A 17,476-nucleotide genomic window follows, 5' to 3' on the forward strand; every position below is an offset into this window, starting at 1 on the left:
GCAACAGCTGAGACTAACAAGAGGGCGGGGCTACAGAGGAGGCACAGGTGGGAACACTAACGACAAGTGTGATAGCAGTGTGGAAGTAGTGTAGTAGTTGTGAGAGTGTGGTAGTAGTGGGAGGGAAGAAGGGGGAAGAAGTAGTGGGGGAAGAAGCTGTTGCAGAGTCTGGTCGTGTTGGACCGGATGCTGCGGTACCTTCTTCCTGATGGCAGGAGGGAGAACAGTCTGTGTGAAGGGTGGGTGGAGTCATCCACAATGCTGGATGCTTTGCGGATGCAGCGGGCGGTGTAAATGACAGTGTGGTAGTAGTGTGACAGTGCGGTAGAAGTGTAGGAGTAGTGAGGTAGTAGCATGGTAGTAGTGTAGTGGTTGTGTAATTGTAGTGAGGTAGTAGTGTGATAGTAGTGTAATAGTAGTGAGGTAGTTGTGTAGTGGTAGTGTTGTAGTGTGGTAGTAAAGAGGTAGTACTGTGGTGATGGTGGTGGTAGTAGTAGTAGTGAGGTAGTAGTGTAATAGTAGTGTAATAGTAGAGTGGTAAGAGTGTAGTAGTGAGGTAGTAGAGTGGCAATAGTGAGGTAGTAGAGTGGTAGTAATGTAGTGGTAGTATAGTAGAGTGGTAGCAGTGAGGTAGTAGTGTAGTAGAGTGGTAGAAGTAAGGTAGTAGAGTGGTAGTAGTGTAGTGGTAGTATAGTAGAGTGGTAGTAGAGTGGTAGTATGGTGGTGAGGTAGTAGAGTGGTGAGGTAGTATAGTAGTGAGGTAGTAGAGTGGTGAGGTAGTAGAGTGGTGAGGTAGTATAGTAGTGAGGTAGTAGAGTGGTGAGGTAGTAGAGTGGTGGTAGTGAGGTAGTATAGTAGTGAGGTAGTATAGTAGTGAGGTAGTAGAGTGGTGAGGTAGTAGAGTGGTGAGGTAGTAGAGTAGTGAGGTAGTATAGTAGTGAGGTAGTAGAGTGGTGAGGTAGTAGAGTGGTGAGGTAGTATAGTAGTGAGGTAGTAGAGTAGTGAGGTAGTATAGTAGTGAGGTAGTAGAGTAGTGAGGTAGTATAGTAGTGAGGTAGTAGAGTGGTGAGGTAGTAGAGTGGTGAGGTAGTATAGTAGTGAGGTAGTAGAGTGGTGAGGTAGTATAGTAGTGAGGTAGTAGAGTGGTGGTAGTGAGGTAGTATAGTAGTGAGGTAGTATAGTAGTGAGGTAGTAGAGTGGTGAGGTAGTATAGTAGTGAGGTAGCAGAGTGGTGAGGTAGTATAGTAGTGAGGTAGTATAGTAGTGAGGTAGTAGAGTGGTGAGGTAGTATAGTAGTGAGGTAGTATAGTAGTGAGGTAGTAGAGTGGTGGTAGTGAGGTAGTATAGTAGTGAGGTAGTAGAGTGGTGAGGTAGTATAGTAGTGAGGTAGTAGAGTGGTGAGGTAGTATAGTAGTGAGGTAGTAGAGTGGTGAGGTAGTATAGTAGTGAGGTAGTATAGTAGTGAGGTAGTAGAGTGGTGAGGTAGTATAGTGGTGAGGTAGTATAGTAGTGAGGTAGTAGAGTGGTGAGGTAGTATAGTAGTGAGGTAGTAGAGTGGTGAGGTAGTATAGTAGTGAGGTAGTAGAGTGGTGAGGTAGTATAGTGGTGAGGTAGTATAGTAGTGAGGTAGTAGAGTAGTGAGGTAGTAGAGTGGTGAGGTAGTATAGTAGTGAGGTAGTAGAGTGGTGAGGTAGTATAGTAGTGAGGTAGTATAGTAGTGAGGTAGTAGAGTGGTGAGGTAGTATAGTGGTGAGGTAGTATAGTAGTGAGGTAGTAGAGTGGTGAGGTAGTATAGTAGTGAGGTAGTATAGTAGTGAGGTAGTAGAGTGGTGAGGTAGTATAGTGGTGAGGTAGTATAGTAGTGAGGTAGTAGAGTGGTGAGGTAGTATAGTGGTGAGGTAGTATAGTAGTGAGGTAGTAGAGTGGTGAGGTAGTATAGTAGTGAGGTAGTATAGTAGTGAGGTAGTAGCGTGGTGAGGTAGTATAGTAGTGAGGTAGTAGAGTGGTGAGGTAGTATAGTAGTGAGGTAGTAGAGTGGTGAGGTAGTAGAGTGGTGAGGTAGTATAGTAGTGAGGTAGTATAGTAGTGAGGTAGTAGAGTGGTGAGGTAGTATAGTAGTGAGGTAGTAGAGTGGTGAGGTAGTATAGTAGTGAGGTAGTATAGTAGTGAGGTAGTAGAGTGGTGAGGTAGTATAGTAGTGAGGTAGTATAGTAGTGAGGTAGTAGAGTGGTGAGGTAGTATAGTGGTGAGGTAGTATAGTAGTGAGGTAGTAGAGTGGTGAGGTAGTATAGTGGTGAGGTAGTATAGTAGTGAGGTAGTAGAGTGGTGAGGTAGTATAGTAGTGAGGTAGTAGAGTGGTGAGGTAGTAGAGTGGTGAGGTAGTAGAGTGGTAGTAGTAAATCTCAGTCGTATTATTTGGGTACATTTTGGGGAAAGCTCATTCAGTCTTTCTTTTTCCACCAATCGGACGGATCGGTTCCATACGCCAGCAGCAATCCCTACCTCTGCTCAGCGGAGAGTGTCACTCGCCCACAGACACGGGGGCCGGCTGAGTTATATAAATCCTCACACACACACACACACACACATTAACACACACACACACAGGCCTCTGTTTTCCACTGGGATTCACCCAGTCCTCCGCATTGATGGCAGAAACCACCAAACCATCATACATCATACCTCTCCACAGCCCCCACCACCATGTTCACACACACACTCACACAGAGGCTCAGAGGGGGTCCGAATCCAGAGCATAGAAGCCCCTCAGATCTGCAGTTTAAAGCGCTGCTCCGTCTGGGGTTTTACACTGCAGCTACGAGGCTAGTGTAGCTGACAGGAGGCCGAGGCTTACACAGTTAGCATGGAGCTACCTGGGGCAGTGATCTCCAACACGTCCTGGTGTGGTGTCTGACATTAAATGATGCAGCAGTTACATTCTGACTCCAGCTAATCCTCAGTTCCACCTTAAACAGTGTGGAGACTGCATTCTGGCATCTCTGGCTAATGTTCCAGTCCACCTTAACCAGTGCGGCAGCTACAGTCTGGTGCCTCGGGCTAATTTCCAATTCCACCTTAAATGGGTTGCCAGTTCCATTCTGGCTGCTCTTTAAGGTGGAAGGCAGAATCTGAACAGACCTGCGGACCAAAACACAACGTTACTCTGTGCTGCTGTAGACAGGCAGGTAGCTCCATGCTAACTGGTGGAGTATAAGCTTCTATTCCCTGTTAGCTACGTTAGCCTCGTAGCTGCAGTGTAGACGGGGTCCTGGCTGGAGGACTGGGGGAGGATGGCTTTACAGCTGAGCCGGACTCTCAGTGAGGAGTGTGAAAATAGCTGCTGTTCCTCACCGACACCTCACAAACACTGTGGAAGCAGCCTGCCATCACACACACACACACACACACACACACACACACACACACACACACTCACACACACACACACTCATACATACACACACACACACACACACATACACACACACACACGCTCACACACTCATACATACACACACACACACACTCACACACTCATACACTCACACACTCATACACACACACTCACACACTCATACACTCATACATACACACACACTCACTCATACATACACACACACACTCACACACTCATACATACATACACACACACACACACACTCACACACTCATACACTCACACACTCATACACACACACTCACACACTCATACACTCATACATACACACACACTCACTCATACATACACACACACACTCACACACTCATACATACACACACACACACTCACACACACTCATACATACACACACGCTCACACACTCATACATACACACACACACACACACACACTCATACATACACACACACGCTCACACACTCATACATACACACACACACACACTCACACACTCATACACACACACACACGCTCACACACTCATACATACACACACACACACTCATACACACACACACACTCATACACACACACACACACTCACACACTCATACACACACACACACACACTCATACATACACACACACGCTCACACACTCATACATACACACACACACACACACACACTCATACATACACACACACACACACACACTCACACACTCATACACACACACACACACTCACACTCATACACACACACTCACACACTCATACACTCATACATACACACACACACACTCACACACACTCATACATACACACACACACACACTCACACACTCATACACACACACTCACACACTCATACATACACACACACACACTCACACACACTCATACATACACACACGCTCACACACTCATACATACACACACACACTCATACATACACACACACACTCACACACTCATACATACACTCACACACTCATACACACACACACACTCATACATACACACACACGCTCACACACTCATACATACACACACACACACTCATACATACACACACTCACACACTCATAAAAACACACACACACACTCATACATACACACACACTCACACACACTCATACACACACACTCATACACACACACGCTCACACACTCATACATACACACACACACTCATACACACACACTCATACATACACACACACTCACACACTCATAAAAACACACTCACACACTCATACATACACACACACTCACTCACACACACACACACAAACACACACACACTGTGAGATTAGGCTTTTCTGAGGACTCGGCCAGCTCGGCTCTGCTCTGCCCTCACAATGTTCATCTCCATTCCTCTACTATCTAGAACCCCCAAGACCCCCAACCCTCCAAGACTCGTGAAGCAGCTTCACCACATCTTTAGAAATCCTGCAGCCGTGGCCTGATGGTTGGAGAAGCGGCCTTGTGACCCCTTAACAGACAGGCAAGGCTCCTCCCAACTGCTCTGGGCATTGTGTGCCCACTGTCCCTGTAATGTGTGTATGCTCAGTAGAGTGTGTGTGTGTGTGTGTGTGTGTGCGTGTGTGTGTGTGTGTGTGTGTGTGTGTGTGTGTGTTCTACAAAAATGGTTAAAGAGTGATGGGGGACAGGGAGGACCAATTAGGAGGTCCCAGGTGGCGCAGCTGTCTAAGTGTTGGCTCTGGCAGTCACAGGTTCAATCCCTGGTGATTCGACAACCATCCATAGTAGGGAGAAAATCACACTGTAAGGTTAAAAGGTTCTAAGAAAGGGTTCTTTGACTCATAACAATAGAGAGAACCCCTTTTTAGGATCTACAGAAGGTTTCTATCAATGCGAAGAACCCTGTACGCAGGCATAGAACCATGTAAGTATCAGTGTAGATCTTCGGGACGTCCCGGTTCTGTATGAGACCATTGCCTTCACTAGAGAACCCTGAAAGATCCACTGACCAGGCATAGAACCATTTAAGCATCCAGATGATTCTTTGAGATGTTTTCAACAGAACAATTGCTTTTACTAAAGAACCCTTATAGAACCCTCTAACCAGGCCCACAAAGTTTTAAGCTCCAAATGGTTCTGTAATTCATCATGGTTCTGTACAGTACTGCTGCATTTACTAAAGAGCCCAGAGGAAGAGTGCATCCTTTACACACTGCACTAATGGATGCAGCCATCAGTGAATCAGTGAATCATTTGTCTTGATTCTTATTCAACCGAGCCGGTTCAAAAGAATCAATTTGCTGAACTGAACTGAACTTGTTATTCTGAGAGTGAAGATGACACAGCGTCCGACCATACACACCTAGTGATGTAATCGGCGGACAGGTTGAACACACACACACACACACACACACACACCCTGGTCATCCTGCTCAGCTGCAGCGTTCCGTAACCGGTCAGTTCGGGGTCAGATTAGTGGAAACAGCTTTAATACTCAGAGATAAACGATCAATAAGCTGCTTGTGTCTCAGGTCTCTCGCTCAGGTGTGCGGTGGAGTCTGAACCCCACTCTCAGTCCAGCAGGACCACAGGAGGCCCTGAGTGCTCCTACAGGAGCCTGCAGGTCACTAATCCTCACAGTTCTCACCTGGACCCGCAACTCTGTCCAATCACCCAAATATTTACTTACAAATACCAAGAAAATACCAATAAAACAATAAAATAATAATAATAATAATAATAATAATAATAATATATCCTTATGAATCAGAATCAAATTGGGGGGAAACTCTGAAACGTTGTGATTCACTGAATCATTTCATAAAGATTCTAAATCGCGTACACACACACACACGCACGCGCTCGCACACACACACACACACACACACGCACGCACACACACACACACGCACACACACACACGCACGCACGCACACACGTTTGAGATGAAGAGAAAAATCTGCGAGCGCCACCCTGCGGCCCCACACTTCCATACAACTAGGCCTGTTAATCGATGCTTGCACGCTGAACTCAGACGCGGATATCCGGGTAGATTTCAGAGTAAAAGTCTACAAACATCAAAGAAAGAAAACAAAGAAAATTCATTTATTTGCACACGAGATATTATATATATATATATTATGTACAGATTATTTTATAACATTAATCAGCCTTTAATCCAAAATATTACTTCTTACAACTAAACTATTTTTTATCATATGATGTGTATATATATATATATTTAACTAAATGTATCGTAAAAGTTCATCGTTACTGTGGAAAACTGTGTGTGTGTGTGTGAGAGCGCTCTCCGCTCGGCGCTCTGTTAGTGCTGTCTGCTGTCTGCTGTGTGTGTGTGTGTGTGTGTGTGTGTGTGTGTGTGAGTGTGTGTGTGTGTGTGTGAGAGAGAGAGAGAGAGCGGAGCTGCGGGATGGAGCTGTGTGAGATTCTCTACAATAAGGCGGAGTATATAGAGACTGTGAGTACCGCCGGACGAGCCTCCGAACCCTGAGCGGTACTGCAGGGGAGCGGTCAGGCGGGTTTACTGCGGGGCAGGCTGACTGTGGTGTTCCGGGGAGGCTGGGTTTAGCGCAGGATGCTAAAGCTAAAGCTACAGAGCCGCTCCCTGTGGTTCTGTTCGGGCCCAGGTCCGCTTTACTCTCCGGGTTTAAGGTTCGAGCTGCACTGATCCTCTGAGAGGGGTTCGGGGTTCGGTTCTGATGTGGTTAGGATGCAGGAGCAGGTGTTAAAGCTGTGTTTTGAATCGGGCTGAATTCCACCTTAAATTTAGAGTCTCGGCCTGCAGCTCCTCCAGACCCCCTCACCCCCACCTCCACCCTCACCTGTTACCTGAGAGCAGCGAACTACCCCAGTACACCTGAGCTTAGTGCAGACTCACCTTCAGAGAAACTGCTGTCTGTGTCTGTGTGTGTGTGTACAGTGGAGTGTGTGTGTGTGTGTGTGTGTACAGTGGAGAGTGTGTGTGTGTGTGTGTACAGTGGAGTGTGTGTGTGTGTGTGTGTACAGTGGAGAGTGTGTGTGTGTGTGTACAGTGGAGAGTGTGTGTGTGTGTGTGTACAGTGGAGAGTGTGTGTGTGTGTGTGAGAGAGAGAGAGGGGCAGTGGTCTGCTGAACAGTGCTGATGCTCTGTCTCGTCTCCAGGCGTCGGGGAATAAGGTGAGCAGGCAGTCTGTCCTCTGCGGGAGTCAGAACATCGTCCTGAATGGAAAAGTAAGTTCAGTTAAAGATCAAAGACACAGCTGTTAAAGTATCCCAGCCTGATCACTTCAGATCCACTGAGGCGAAGGTACAAATAACAGCACCGTCCAAATACTTTTGTGATGTCATGGAAACAAACTTGCATCTGTTTGCACTCATTGTGCAGCAGTTTAGCCCCTCCCATTCAGCCTACAGCAGTTTAGCCCCTCCCATTCAGCCTACAGCACTTTAGCCCCTCCCATTCAGCCTACAGCACTTTAGCCCCTCCCATTCAGCCTACATCAGTTTAGCCCCGCCCATTCAGCCTACAGCACTTTAGCCCCGCCCCATGTCCTGTCTCTGTTTCAGACGATCGTGATGAACGACTGCATTATCAGGGGGGATCTGGCTAACGTGCGAGTCGGCCGGCACTGCGTGATCAAGAGCCGGAGTGTGATCCGCCCTCCGTTTAAGAAGTTCAGCAAAGGGTGAGGACAGGCTGACGTTACTCCGGAGTGTTCTAGAGTTTATGATGTGTGTTTAACGTATGTGATCTAGAACGGTTCTCAGCGGTCTGAACAGCACTGCTGTAATTCAGTGTTTATATCAACTCTAAAATATTACCTTTATTATTTATAAGGCAGTGATAGGAGTGCGGCGTTGGGTTTGATTTGATAATGTGAGGAACAGAAAGGGTCCGATCTGCCCTCGGCCTCTGGTTGTGATTGTTTCAATGCTCTTGGGTAAATTCTACATATCAGGGATCAATCAACGAGGGTGGAGCTTCAAAGCGTACAGGTAGATCAGACCTGTCTGATCAGTATCTGTCTGACTGAACATCCCAACCTTAGCCTAGCCTGCTAACTGCTAATGTAACCCAGCAGGGCTAACATGGTGAACTCCAGCTAATCCCGACTAACCGCTTAGGCTAACAGCTTTAATAGTGCCTTGATTGAGATCCATCAGTGTTCTAGTAACAGAACCAGTCCGATATTTCCCCCTAACACCCCTCCGTCCTGCCCGTCTCCGTCCCGAGGCGTGGTCTTCAGCGGGGGAGGCTGTTCTCACTGCTCATGACTGCTGTTTCTCCACAGTGTGGCGTTCTTCCCTCTGCACATTGGAGATCATGTGTTCATTGAGGAGGACTGTGTGGTCAACGCAGCTCAGATCGGATCCTACGTTCACATCGGGAAGAACTGTGTCATCGTACGTAGCCAATCAGCTGTTCTTTATACTGGATCAGAATTTCATGATGAGTGGACCAATATAAACGCTCCATTCAAAGTTCAGGAGGTTTCTCCTACTCCTGTAAAGCTGCTGATTGGAGATATGAGGTTTTTGTGTGGCAGCAATGACACAGAATACATTAATACACATTAAAAGGTGTGTGTGTGTGTGTGTGTGTGTGTGTTTCAGGGTCGGAGGTGTGTTCTGAAGGACTGCTGTAAGATTCTGGATAACACAGTGCTCCCCCCGGAGACGGTGGTCCCCCCGTTTACAGTGTTCTCTGGATGTCCAGGTGAGTTCAGATGGTTGCTAAGTGGTTGTTATGCCGTGGCTGTTCTCTTCCAGGTGGTCTTCCAGAATTTTAAATCTGAATGGAATTAAAATCTTTATTGTACTGAAGGGAATTTCTCTTACATATAAGATAAAAGAGCCACATTATAAATATCGTTGCTAAGCAGTGGTGTCTCAGGTGAGGGCTGTTGCTATGTAGTTTTTATAGTGTCTCAGGTGGTTGCTATGGTATCTTGCGGAAAATAAAAGTCGTCCCAGTTCTGATGGTTGGCTCCTCCTCCTCTGGGAGGCGGGGTTAATGCTGGAGTGTGGATGTGGAGCGGATCTTCACGCTGTTCTGTGTTTCAGGGCTGTTCTCAGGAGAGCTGCCCGAGTGCACGCAGGAGCTGATGATCGACGTGACCAAAAGCTACTACCAGAAGTTCCTCCCATTATCCCAGATATGATCCCGGATCCACCTGGATACAGGACTGATCCCTTTACTTACACACACACACACTCACTCACTCTCTCTCTCTCTCTCTCTCTCTCTCTCGTGTGTATTTCCAGCTCGCTCTGTCTTTATTTTATTTATTGGAGCCTCATGCACTCACTCACTCACTCACTCACTCACTCACTCCTGCAGTCCCCCTGTGTTCCTCTCAGCCGTTCTGATCAGAGCTCCTCGGTCACCAGACTGAACATCACAGGGTGCAGAGTCCCCCGGGGCGGAGACTCGCTGGTTCCTCTGTGAAGGCCTGTGTTTATTAAGATCATGCGGAGCTGTTTCGTTTTGCAGCGTTATTAAAGCTTCCTTTATGTAAATAAACGCCCACAGTCCGACCCGCTCTCCTCCTGCAGTCTTTATTTACAGCACGGTTTCCTCCGTCCACACACCTGCACGTCTGTCCAGGACCACCAGCACAGCCTCTTTAGTTTAATTTAGTCTGATGTGTTCTCACCAGTTACCCAGCGATGCTCTGGCCACAGTGACCGCGCCTTGTTCCTGGACCCACCAGGTCTGCGAGGGTTCTCTGTGGTTTTAGGGAGTTTTCTGGCAGAACTCCGGTTTGGGTCAGTGTAGGATGACATTAGGGACGTGATGGTGGTCAGCACAGGCGTCCGTTAGCGGCAGCTGGAACAGAGGCGGCGGCTGTGCTAGACTTCACCCCCCTGGTGTTGGGGGCGGTGCTAGTGATGGGGGGAGTTCACATGAACGGGGATTGGGTAGTTCACATTCCAAACTGGACAGAATAATTTATATAAAACTAAATATCAGCCGTCATTAAAATGAATAAAATAAATAAATATACCACAGGTTTGTTGCAAACTGGTTCTCAGTGGAATGAAGGATAAAGGAGGTAAATGCAGGTAAACAGCAGCAGCACCTGACCCGTCTTCAACCTGAACCGGATCAGCTAATCTGGGCTCGAACACCCCTCCACTCGACCCTCCACCCAGCAGCAGGCTAGCTAGCTCCATAGCTCTACAGCTAACCGACTAATACTGCGTCCCGTTGACCTCGGAGGTCGGAGCTGGGAATGACGTCCCACCAGAGTTCCAGTTCAACAGTCCGATAATTCTACACTCCTCCTGAACCCTCCCATAATGCAGTTCACTAAAGACTCCAGTTTCCCACCACTGGGTTTGACAGTCCTTCATCTGTGTTTTATGGCAAATCTGACCAACACGTGTCCCAGGTTAGCGTTGTTAGCATTGTTTTAGGTTAGCGTTGTTAGCGATTGATGATAAAGCATTATACAGTATTTTGTGAGTCCAGACATCATGGAAACCCGTCCACTCTGGTTGGAGGAAATCCCACTCCGGGGGCGTTCCAGTCAGAATTTCCCAGTTCAAATGGAGCGCAGCATAAATACCTAACTTACTTACTAGCAAGCTAACTAGCTAACTAGGTAGTATGCTAACTATCTAGCTGGAAAATGAGTCAGTTAGAATACTTCCCAGTAAACTATTCTACACTAAAGGAGCCAGCTAGGTAACTAAGTAGCCGGTCAGCTGGCTAGTAAGCTAACGAATTAAAAAGATCTTTGGTTTCCTGAGACAGAGAAATGGTTGAGCGAGCACTACAGTGAACGCTCTCTCTCTACCAGCCAGGAGGATCTTCACACTAAGATGCTTCAGAGGAAACTGGGCCCAGACGGTCAGCTAGCTAACAGATCAACATTCACACCTATTTAACTCATTCAGAGCTAGAAACCCACAGCCCAGTCCAGCGATGTCTGCAGTCCAAATTCTGTTTGTTTTGAAGTAAAAGTTCGGTCAGTTCGGTCAGTGCGCCCCCCCAAATCCCCAGCTCAGCTTCAGAATACTGAGAATATGGACATCATCTCAGTCCAGAGACCACTCAGTGAGCCACTGCTGGCACTGGACCCTGGTCTCCTCGGTTTCCTCTGGGATGGCTCTCCTCACACGTCTCGTTGGGCGCTTAGTCTGCTCAGCCAGCGGCTTCGCTAAAATACCCTCCACCAGGCTCTCCACCGCGTGCACCACTGTCTGCGGGTTCCACTTGGGGTCAGTTTTGGGCAGGAAGGGGTCCGGGGCGGTGACCTGGAGGGGTTCGTGCTCCAGAGGGATCCGCAGCAGGTACGCGTGGAGCATCATGCGGTACGGGCTGCTGTCCGAGCCCAGGCTGTAGGTGTAGTCGCCCACTATGGGGTGACCGATGGCACTGCAGTGGACCCGGAGCTGATGGGTGCGTCCTGCCGGAGAGAAGAGTCACAGAGACAGAGGGAAGAGTAAAGCACGGAGGGACAGACGAGCAGCGCGCGAACACACCCGCCATTCCCCCTAGTTTAACTGCTTCCAGCAGAAACGTGCTGATGGCCTTATTCTCATGTTCCCATAGCAACACCATCCACCAGTTTTCCCACCAATCAGACAGACATTTCTCCAGACTGACCCTCCCATTAGACAGTGTGTGTGCGTGTTCATGCTGAGTGTGTGTGTGATGACTGAGGTGTGTGTACAAGTCCAACTCTCCTCTTGGGGGCGTCTAGGAGGGAAGCTGCAGTTCTCACTTAGCTGGAGCTTAAACTCAGTTTTACTGGATAAATTAATAATGTTAAATTAATATCATGAGCTTGGCTTACCTCATGAATAAACAGTGAGTGGTACAGGGTGTGTGTGTGTGTGTGTGTGTGTGTGTGTGTTTACCTGTCCGAGGCTGGAGAAGCACTTTAGTGACGGGTTCTCCGTCATACTCTCCGTACTCCAACACCGTCAGCTCAGTCTGGCTGGGTTTGGGGTTCTCACATCCTGTAATATGAATAAGGTCTGATCAGAACCACAGAGCAGAACCGCCAACCTGCACCGTCCCCCACTCTCAACCGGACCAACAGAGACTCACCTTCGGTTCCTTCAGCACACATCATGTGAGTCTTTCCCTCAGTGCTGTTCTTCCCAATCGCAAACTCTACCGCCATCCTCTGCTCCGCCACGGAGCCTCGAACCTGCGCAGGACAGTTCCACCAAAAACAGACCAAACACTGAAGCCTATTCAGCATCCGGTACCAGTTTCCTCTTAAAACAGCAAATCAATCAATCTGTAAATATGATCTAATCTATATTCTCCCAGGTCATTTCAGGTCATTTCAGGTCATCCCTTCATCAGGAAAACTGATATTCATCATACTAATCTTCCCCCTTCCAATGAATCAGCGTTTATTTAGTGACAGTAAAGATAATCATTATGGCATGTTTGTTTACCATTATTGTGTTGTTTGATACTGAGAGCTAATCAATAATCAATTCAATAAATTAATAAGTCATCATCTGCATTTCAGAGATAGGAGGCAGGGAGGGTCTGTTCCCAGCTGTAGAATCAGGTAACGGTTCTATCAGACTGTGTGAAGCCGAGCCGGTCCAACACTGACGCCTACATGTTCTATATGAGCTGTGAGTGTGTGTATGAGAGTGTGTGTGTGTGAGAGTGTATGTGTGTGTGTGAGTGTGTGTATGAGTGTGTGTATGAGAGTGTGTGTGTGTGAGAGTGTGTGTGTGTGTGTGTGAGTGTGTGTATGAGTGTGTATGAGAGTGTGTGTGTGTGAGAGTGTGTGTGTGTGTGTGTGAGTGTGTGAGAGTGTGTGTGTGTGAGTGTGTGTGAGAGTGTGTGTGTGTGAAAGAGTGTGTGTGTGTGTGTGTGTGTGAGAGAGTGTGTGTGTGATGGTACCAGAGCGAGGTAAGCCTTGGTTACGAGTCTGTTTTTGAAGCAGTGGTACGCTCTCCCCGCCGCCCCTCTGTTCAGCGCTACACACAGAGCACCACTGGTGGAGAAATCCAGCTGGTGGCAGAACCTGCGCGCGCACACACACACACACACACACACACACACACACACACACTACTGAGAACCTCACACAGATATTTCTATCAATCAATGAATCAATAAATAAAACATTCTCGCCCTGAGAGGCCAGTTCGGTTCTAGATAAGCTCCCCGAGCTGGAGTTCTACAGTGGAGGTTCTAGATAAGCTCCCCCAGTCAGAGCTGGAGTTCTACAGTGGAGGTTCTAGATAGGCTCCCCCAGTCAGAGCTGTGGTTCTACAGTGGAGGTTCTAGATAAGCTCCCCCAGTCAGAGCTGGAGTTCTATAGTGGAGGTTCTAGATAAGCTCCCCCAGTCAGAGCTGTTCTATAGTGGAGGTTCTAGATAAGCTCCCCCAGTCAGAGCTGGAGTTCTACAGTGGAGGTAAAGGGAAGCAGACGTCTGGAGCTCTAATAAAAGCTCCTCACAGAAAGTTCTTCACCTAATGGTGATGAAGACGCTGCCTGATGCCTGAGACACGGTTCTACCAGAGTTCTGAGAAGAGTTTGGATCTAGAACCTGCTTTTAGAACCAGATCATTAAAATGGTGGAGGGATACATGCTGCAGGGTGTAAAGAGAACTGCATTAGTTGAGATTCTCCACTATTTTACCATCATCATCATCATCCTTATAAAACTCAGAAGACTCGTGTAGCTGCACTGGTGGGTTTGTGTGGGATATAAATTATGGGCTGTATCTGTGTGGTAGATGCTGTAGATACATATGGGATCGGGGCTCGTTAACACAAAGCCATCACACACACACACACACACACACACACACACAGTCTCACTGTCTAATCTTTGGTGTTCCTCTTCATTGTTTTTGGAAATACTCTGGACTGGACTTTTAGACTCTTCTCCAGAGCGACTAATGAAAGCGCTTCTCTCAGAGGGTCCTCATAACGCAGGAATTCCCAGATTCAGCCGAAGAGGAACGGTAAGGCCAGGTCACGTGTGTGTGTGTGTGTGTGTGTGTGTGTGTACCTGTAGCCGTAGTACGTAGTGGGGTCGGCGAGCTGGGGGAAGTGGTGTTTGAGCTGCTTCTGCACCGTCCGCTCCTCCGCCCAGAACTTACTGTCTATCCGGATATCCCAGTGTTTATTCACCACTAGGTAATCCTCACTGCGGTACAGAACACACAGCCGGTCCAGACTCGCCTCCTCCATCCCGCCCTCACCCTGCACAGAACCACCAGCACCACCAGCACCACACACACCAAGACCTTCAGCTTAAATACACCTGTCCAGTGTCGGCGCTGATGGACCGCATCTGGGGTCAGAGATCATCATGATACCTTTAAAGGGGCAGTTCAGCCTAAATTCACATTTCCACAGACTGGGTGACTGTTCACTTCCAGTCCTAGTTAGCAACATTAGCCTCCTATCTCCAGCGCACAACTGAAGAAGCAATCCTTTGATGCCAAAAATGTCTTTGAAGATCAACTACATCTCAGGTAAGGTCTCTCCTGTGTACATTAGATTTTTTGCTGAACTTGCCCTTTAACGTCCACGTATGGAACAGTAATCCTATCAAATTTCAAATCAAATTTCACATCGTTCAAAAAACAGATTATCATATATAATCTATCACTCGATCCAGTCCTTCAATCACACAACTACTACTAACACCTAATTAATATTTATATAATTATAAGTAAAAATATAATGCTCAATCTAATCTAAAATATTTAACTGTCGAGGTGAGAACGGCACCCTAATCTCACTCCCTCATCTGATTAAAAAATAGAAATAAATAAAATAAAAATATTTTATATTTAAATTGATATGTCTAGTCACAAAAATTGATTTCTTATTAATTTGTGTACAGTTTTTAATTTTTAAGCTTTTTAGTGCCTCTAAACTAAACTTTGTCTCCCTAAAGCTGTAGTAATTAAATATTAAATTATTATTATTATTTTTAAATGACAGAAATGGGCTAATTTGGTAATCTCGTCAGACAGCAGACTGTTGTACAGATATTAGTATATTAAGACTCTTATTACTATAATAAAAGGGTTGATTTATTGGGAATTTAATGCAATTTTCTAAACAGTATTATCAGCTCTAGGTATCAAACATAAGCAAAACAATGTCAAATGAATGCATTTAAATAAACATATAAATTAATTAGATTAGATTAAAATAGATTAAATCGGCTTGTTATTGGAATTGTCCGTTCCACCTTAAATGGTGCAGCAGTTACATTGGGGCGCCTCAGGCGCCCCAATGTAACTGCTGCACCATTTAAGGTGGAACGGACAATTCCAATAACAAGTCAAAGTTGAGCTCTAAATAATTCATAAATAATCGCACACCTCTCCATAAAGTACAGAACTAAATTAAACCTCTTCCAAACCTCAATTCACTCGACATTATCTTTAATTTAATTTGCTATATTTATTTCTGCCACGGTTTTTAATCCACGGCTCGACTCACCGTCGCCCACGCGGGCAATATCACAGACACAGCAGCCTGGTGGCGATACTGTCTAATAAAATAAAATAAAATTATAATAATAACAATTAAAAAATAAGAATAACTGACGTTTATAAAAACCTCTCTCCTAAACCCAAACAAACCATGCTACTCCAGCACGCTAGCTATGCTACAGCTTCCGGGTGAGAATTTCAAAATAAGAGTCCTATAGCATGTATTTATATTTTCGTCGGTTGTAATTTCTAAAGATTTGCAGATGCCTTGATCGTGTCAGTAACTTCCTTTTTATTTTAAAAGCTTTAGAAACCTAAAGCGTGTATTTTCGTTAAATAAAAACGAGAGAGAAGAGAGAAAACGGCCCAATCCGGACCTTTTGCTAGCTCTGCTTTTGGTCATGTAAACATTAAGGCTTTATGTAAGCTTTATTTCTTAAGGATTTAGTAAAGGTGGGAAACAATGTATCTTTCTATAAATACATTTAAAATTATTAAATACACAAACTGACTACCTTCAGTAAACTCTTAATATATTAACATATTAATTAACATATTAATATAATAACAAGTATTATTTAACTCAAAAGTTAGTATTTCTGAATATTATGTGCAACGTTGGCTAATTTGTCTTTTGAATTTAGTCAAACTAAAAGTACTAAAAATATACGACGTTCATTTATTCAGCAAATTAAATCTGAATATTCTGCATTATAATCTCAGAAGAGTGCAAAACCACTGGCTTTCTCATGACCAAGTAACATGAATTAACATTAACTACAATAATAATCACAAGAAGTCCTCTTGTGCTGATGGTCAGGTCCATAAGTATTTGGACAACATTTCTATGCCACTTTAACAGAATTCAAATGAATCAACATGATGTGATTGAAGCACAAATTTTTAGCTTTAGTTCCTATAGTTTAGCAAAATATATTTTTTTAAATGTATAATTATATATATTTAATAATTTAATATATAATTGATTTAATAATTCTTTAACTGGAATCACTTTTCATCACTAACCCCCTCGAGATGCTTTTCCAGGTCTTTCTGCTTCAGTGAAAGTCAGAAGAACCTCAACCCCACTAAGACGACTCCATTTCTTCGTCTGAAGAGGCTCAGGTTGTTTTCACTGTGTTTTGGGTCATTATTATTATTATTATTATTATTATGGTTGTTGACTTCAGGAAAGCAAGACACGACCACTCTCCGCTCAGCAGCGACGGCTCCTTTGTGGAGACTGGTTCCTTGGTTCCTTGGTGTTCACCTAGCGGAGAACCTCACCTGGTCCCTGAACACCAGCTCTACAGCCAAGAAAGCCCAGCAGCAGCAGAGAAAGGCCCGTCTCCCTCCACCCATCCCCACCCTCTTCTATAGAGGGACCATAGAGAGCATCCTGAGCAGCTGCATCACTGCCTGGTTTGGGACCTGCACAGCCTCTGACTGCAAGACCCTCCAACGCATTGTGAGGACAGCTGAGAGGATCATCGGAGTCTCTCTCCCCTCCGTCATGGACATTTACACCACCCACTGCATCCGCAAAGCAACCAGCATTGTGGATGACTCCACCCACCCTTCACACAGACTGTTCTCCCTCCTGCCATCAGGAAGAAGGTACCGCAGCATCCGGTCCAACACG

The 17,476-nt window shown here is 45.9% G+C and overlaps 2 protein-coding genes across 2 annotated transcripts; one reads left to right on the forward strand and one right to left on the reverse strand.

Moving 5' to 3' along the window:
- The first annotated feature begins 6,753 nt into the window (after positions 1 to 6,753).
- On the forward strand, positions 6,754 to 9,923 carry dctn5 (dynactin 5). The gene is made up of 6 exons (XM_072693928.1): positions 6,754 to 6,864; positions 7,548 to 7,616; positions 7,953 to 8,071; positions 8,678 to 8,789; positions 9,000 to 9,102; positions 9,450 to 9,923. Exons 1-6 carry the CDS (start codon positions 6,817 to 6,819, stop codon positions 9,545 to 9,547), a joined length of 549 nt encoding a protein of 182 aa, XP_072550029.1. The 5' UTR covers positions 6,754 to 6,816; the 3' UTR covers positions 9,548 to 9,923.
- rpusd1 (RNA pseudouridine synthase domain containing 1) lies at positions 9,118 to 16,007 on the reverse strand. The gene is made up of 6 exons (XM_072693927.1): positions 15,842 to 16,007; positions 14,391 to 14,584; positions 13,270 to 13,393; positions 12,448 to 12,550; positions 12,255 to 12,356; positions 9,118 to 11,800 (listed from the first exon to the last, which is right to left on the reverse strand). The coding sequence occupies exons 2-6, from the start codon at positions 14,570 to 14,572 to the stop codon at positions 11,430 to 11,432; spliced, it is 882 nt and encodes a 293-aa protein (XP_072550028.1). The 5' UTR covers positions 14,573 to 14,584; positions 15,842 to 16,007; the 3' UTR covers positions 9,118 to 11,429.
- Positions 16,008 to 17,476: the final 1,469 nt, after the last annotated feature.

The sequence above is a fragment of the Salminus brasiliensis genome, chromosome 12 (assembly GCF_030463535.1).
Source record: "Salminus brasiliensis chromosome 12, fSalBra1.hap2, whole genome shotgun sequence".
NCBI classification, from domain to species: Eukaryota; Metazoa; Chordata; class Actinopteri; order Characiformes; family Bryconidae; genus Salminus; species Salminus brasiliensis.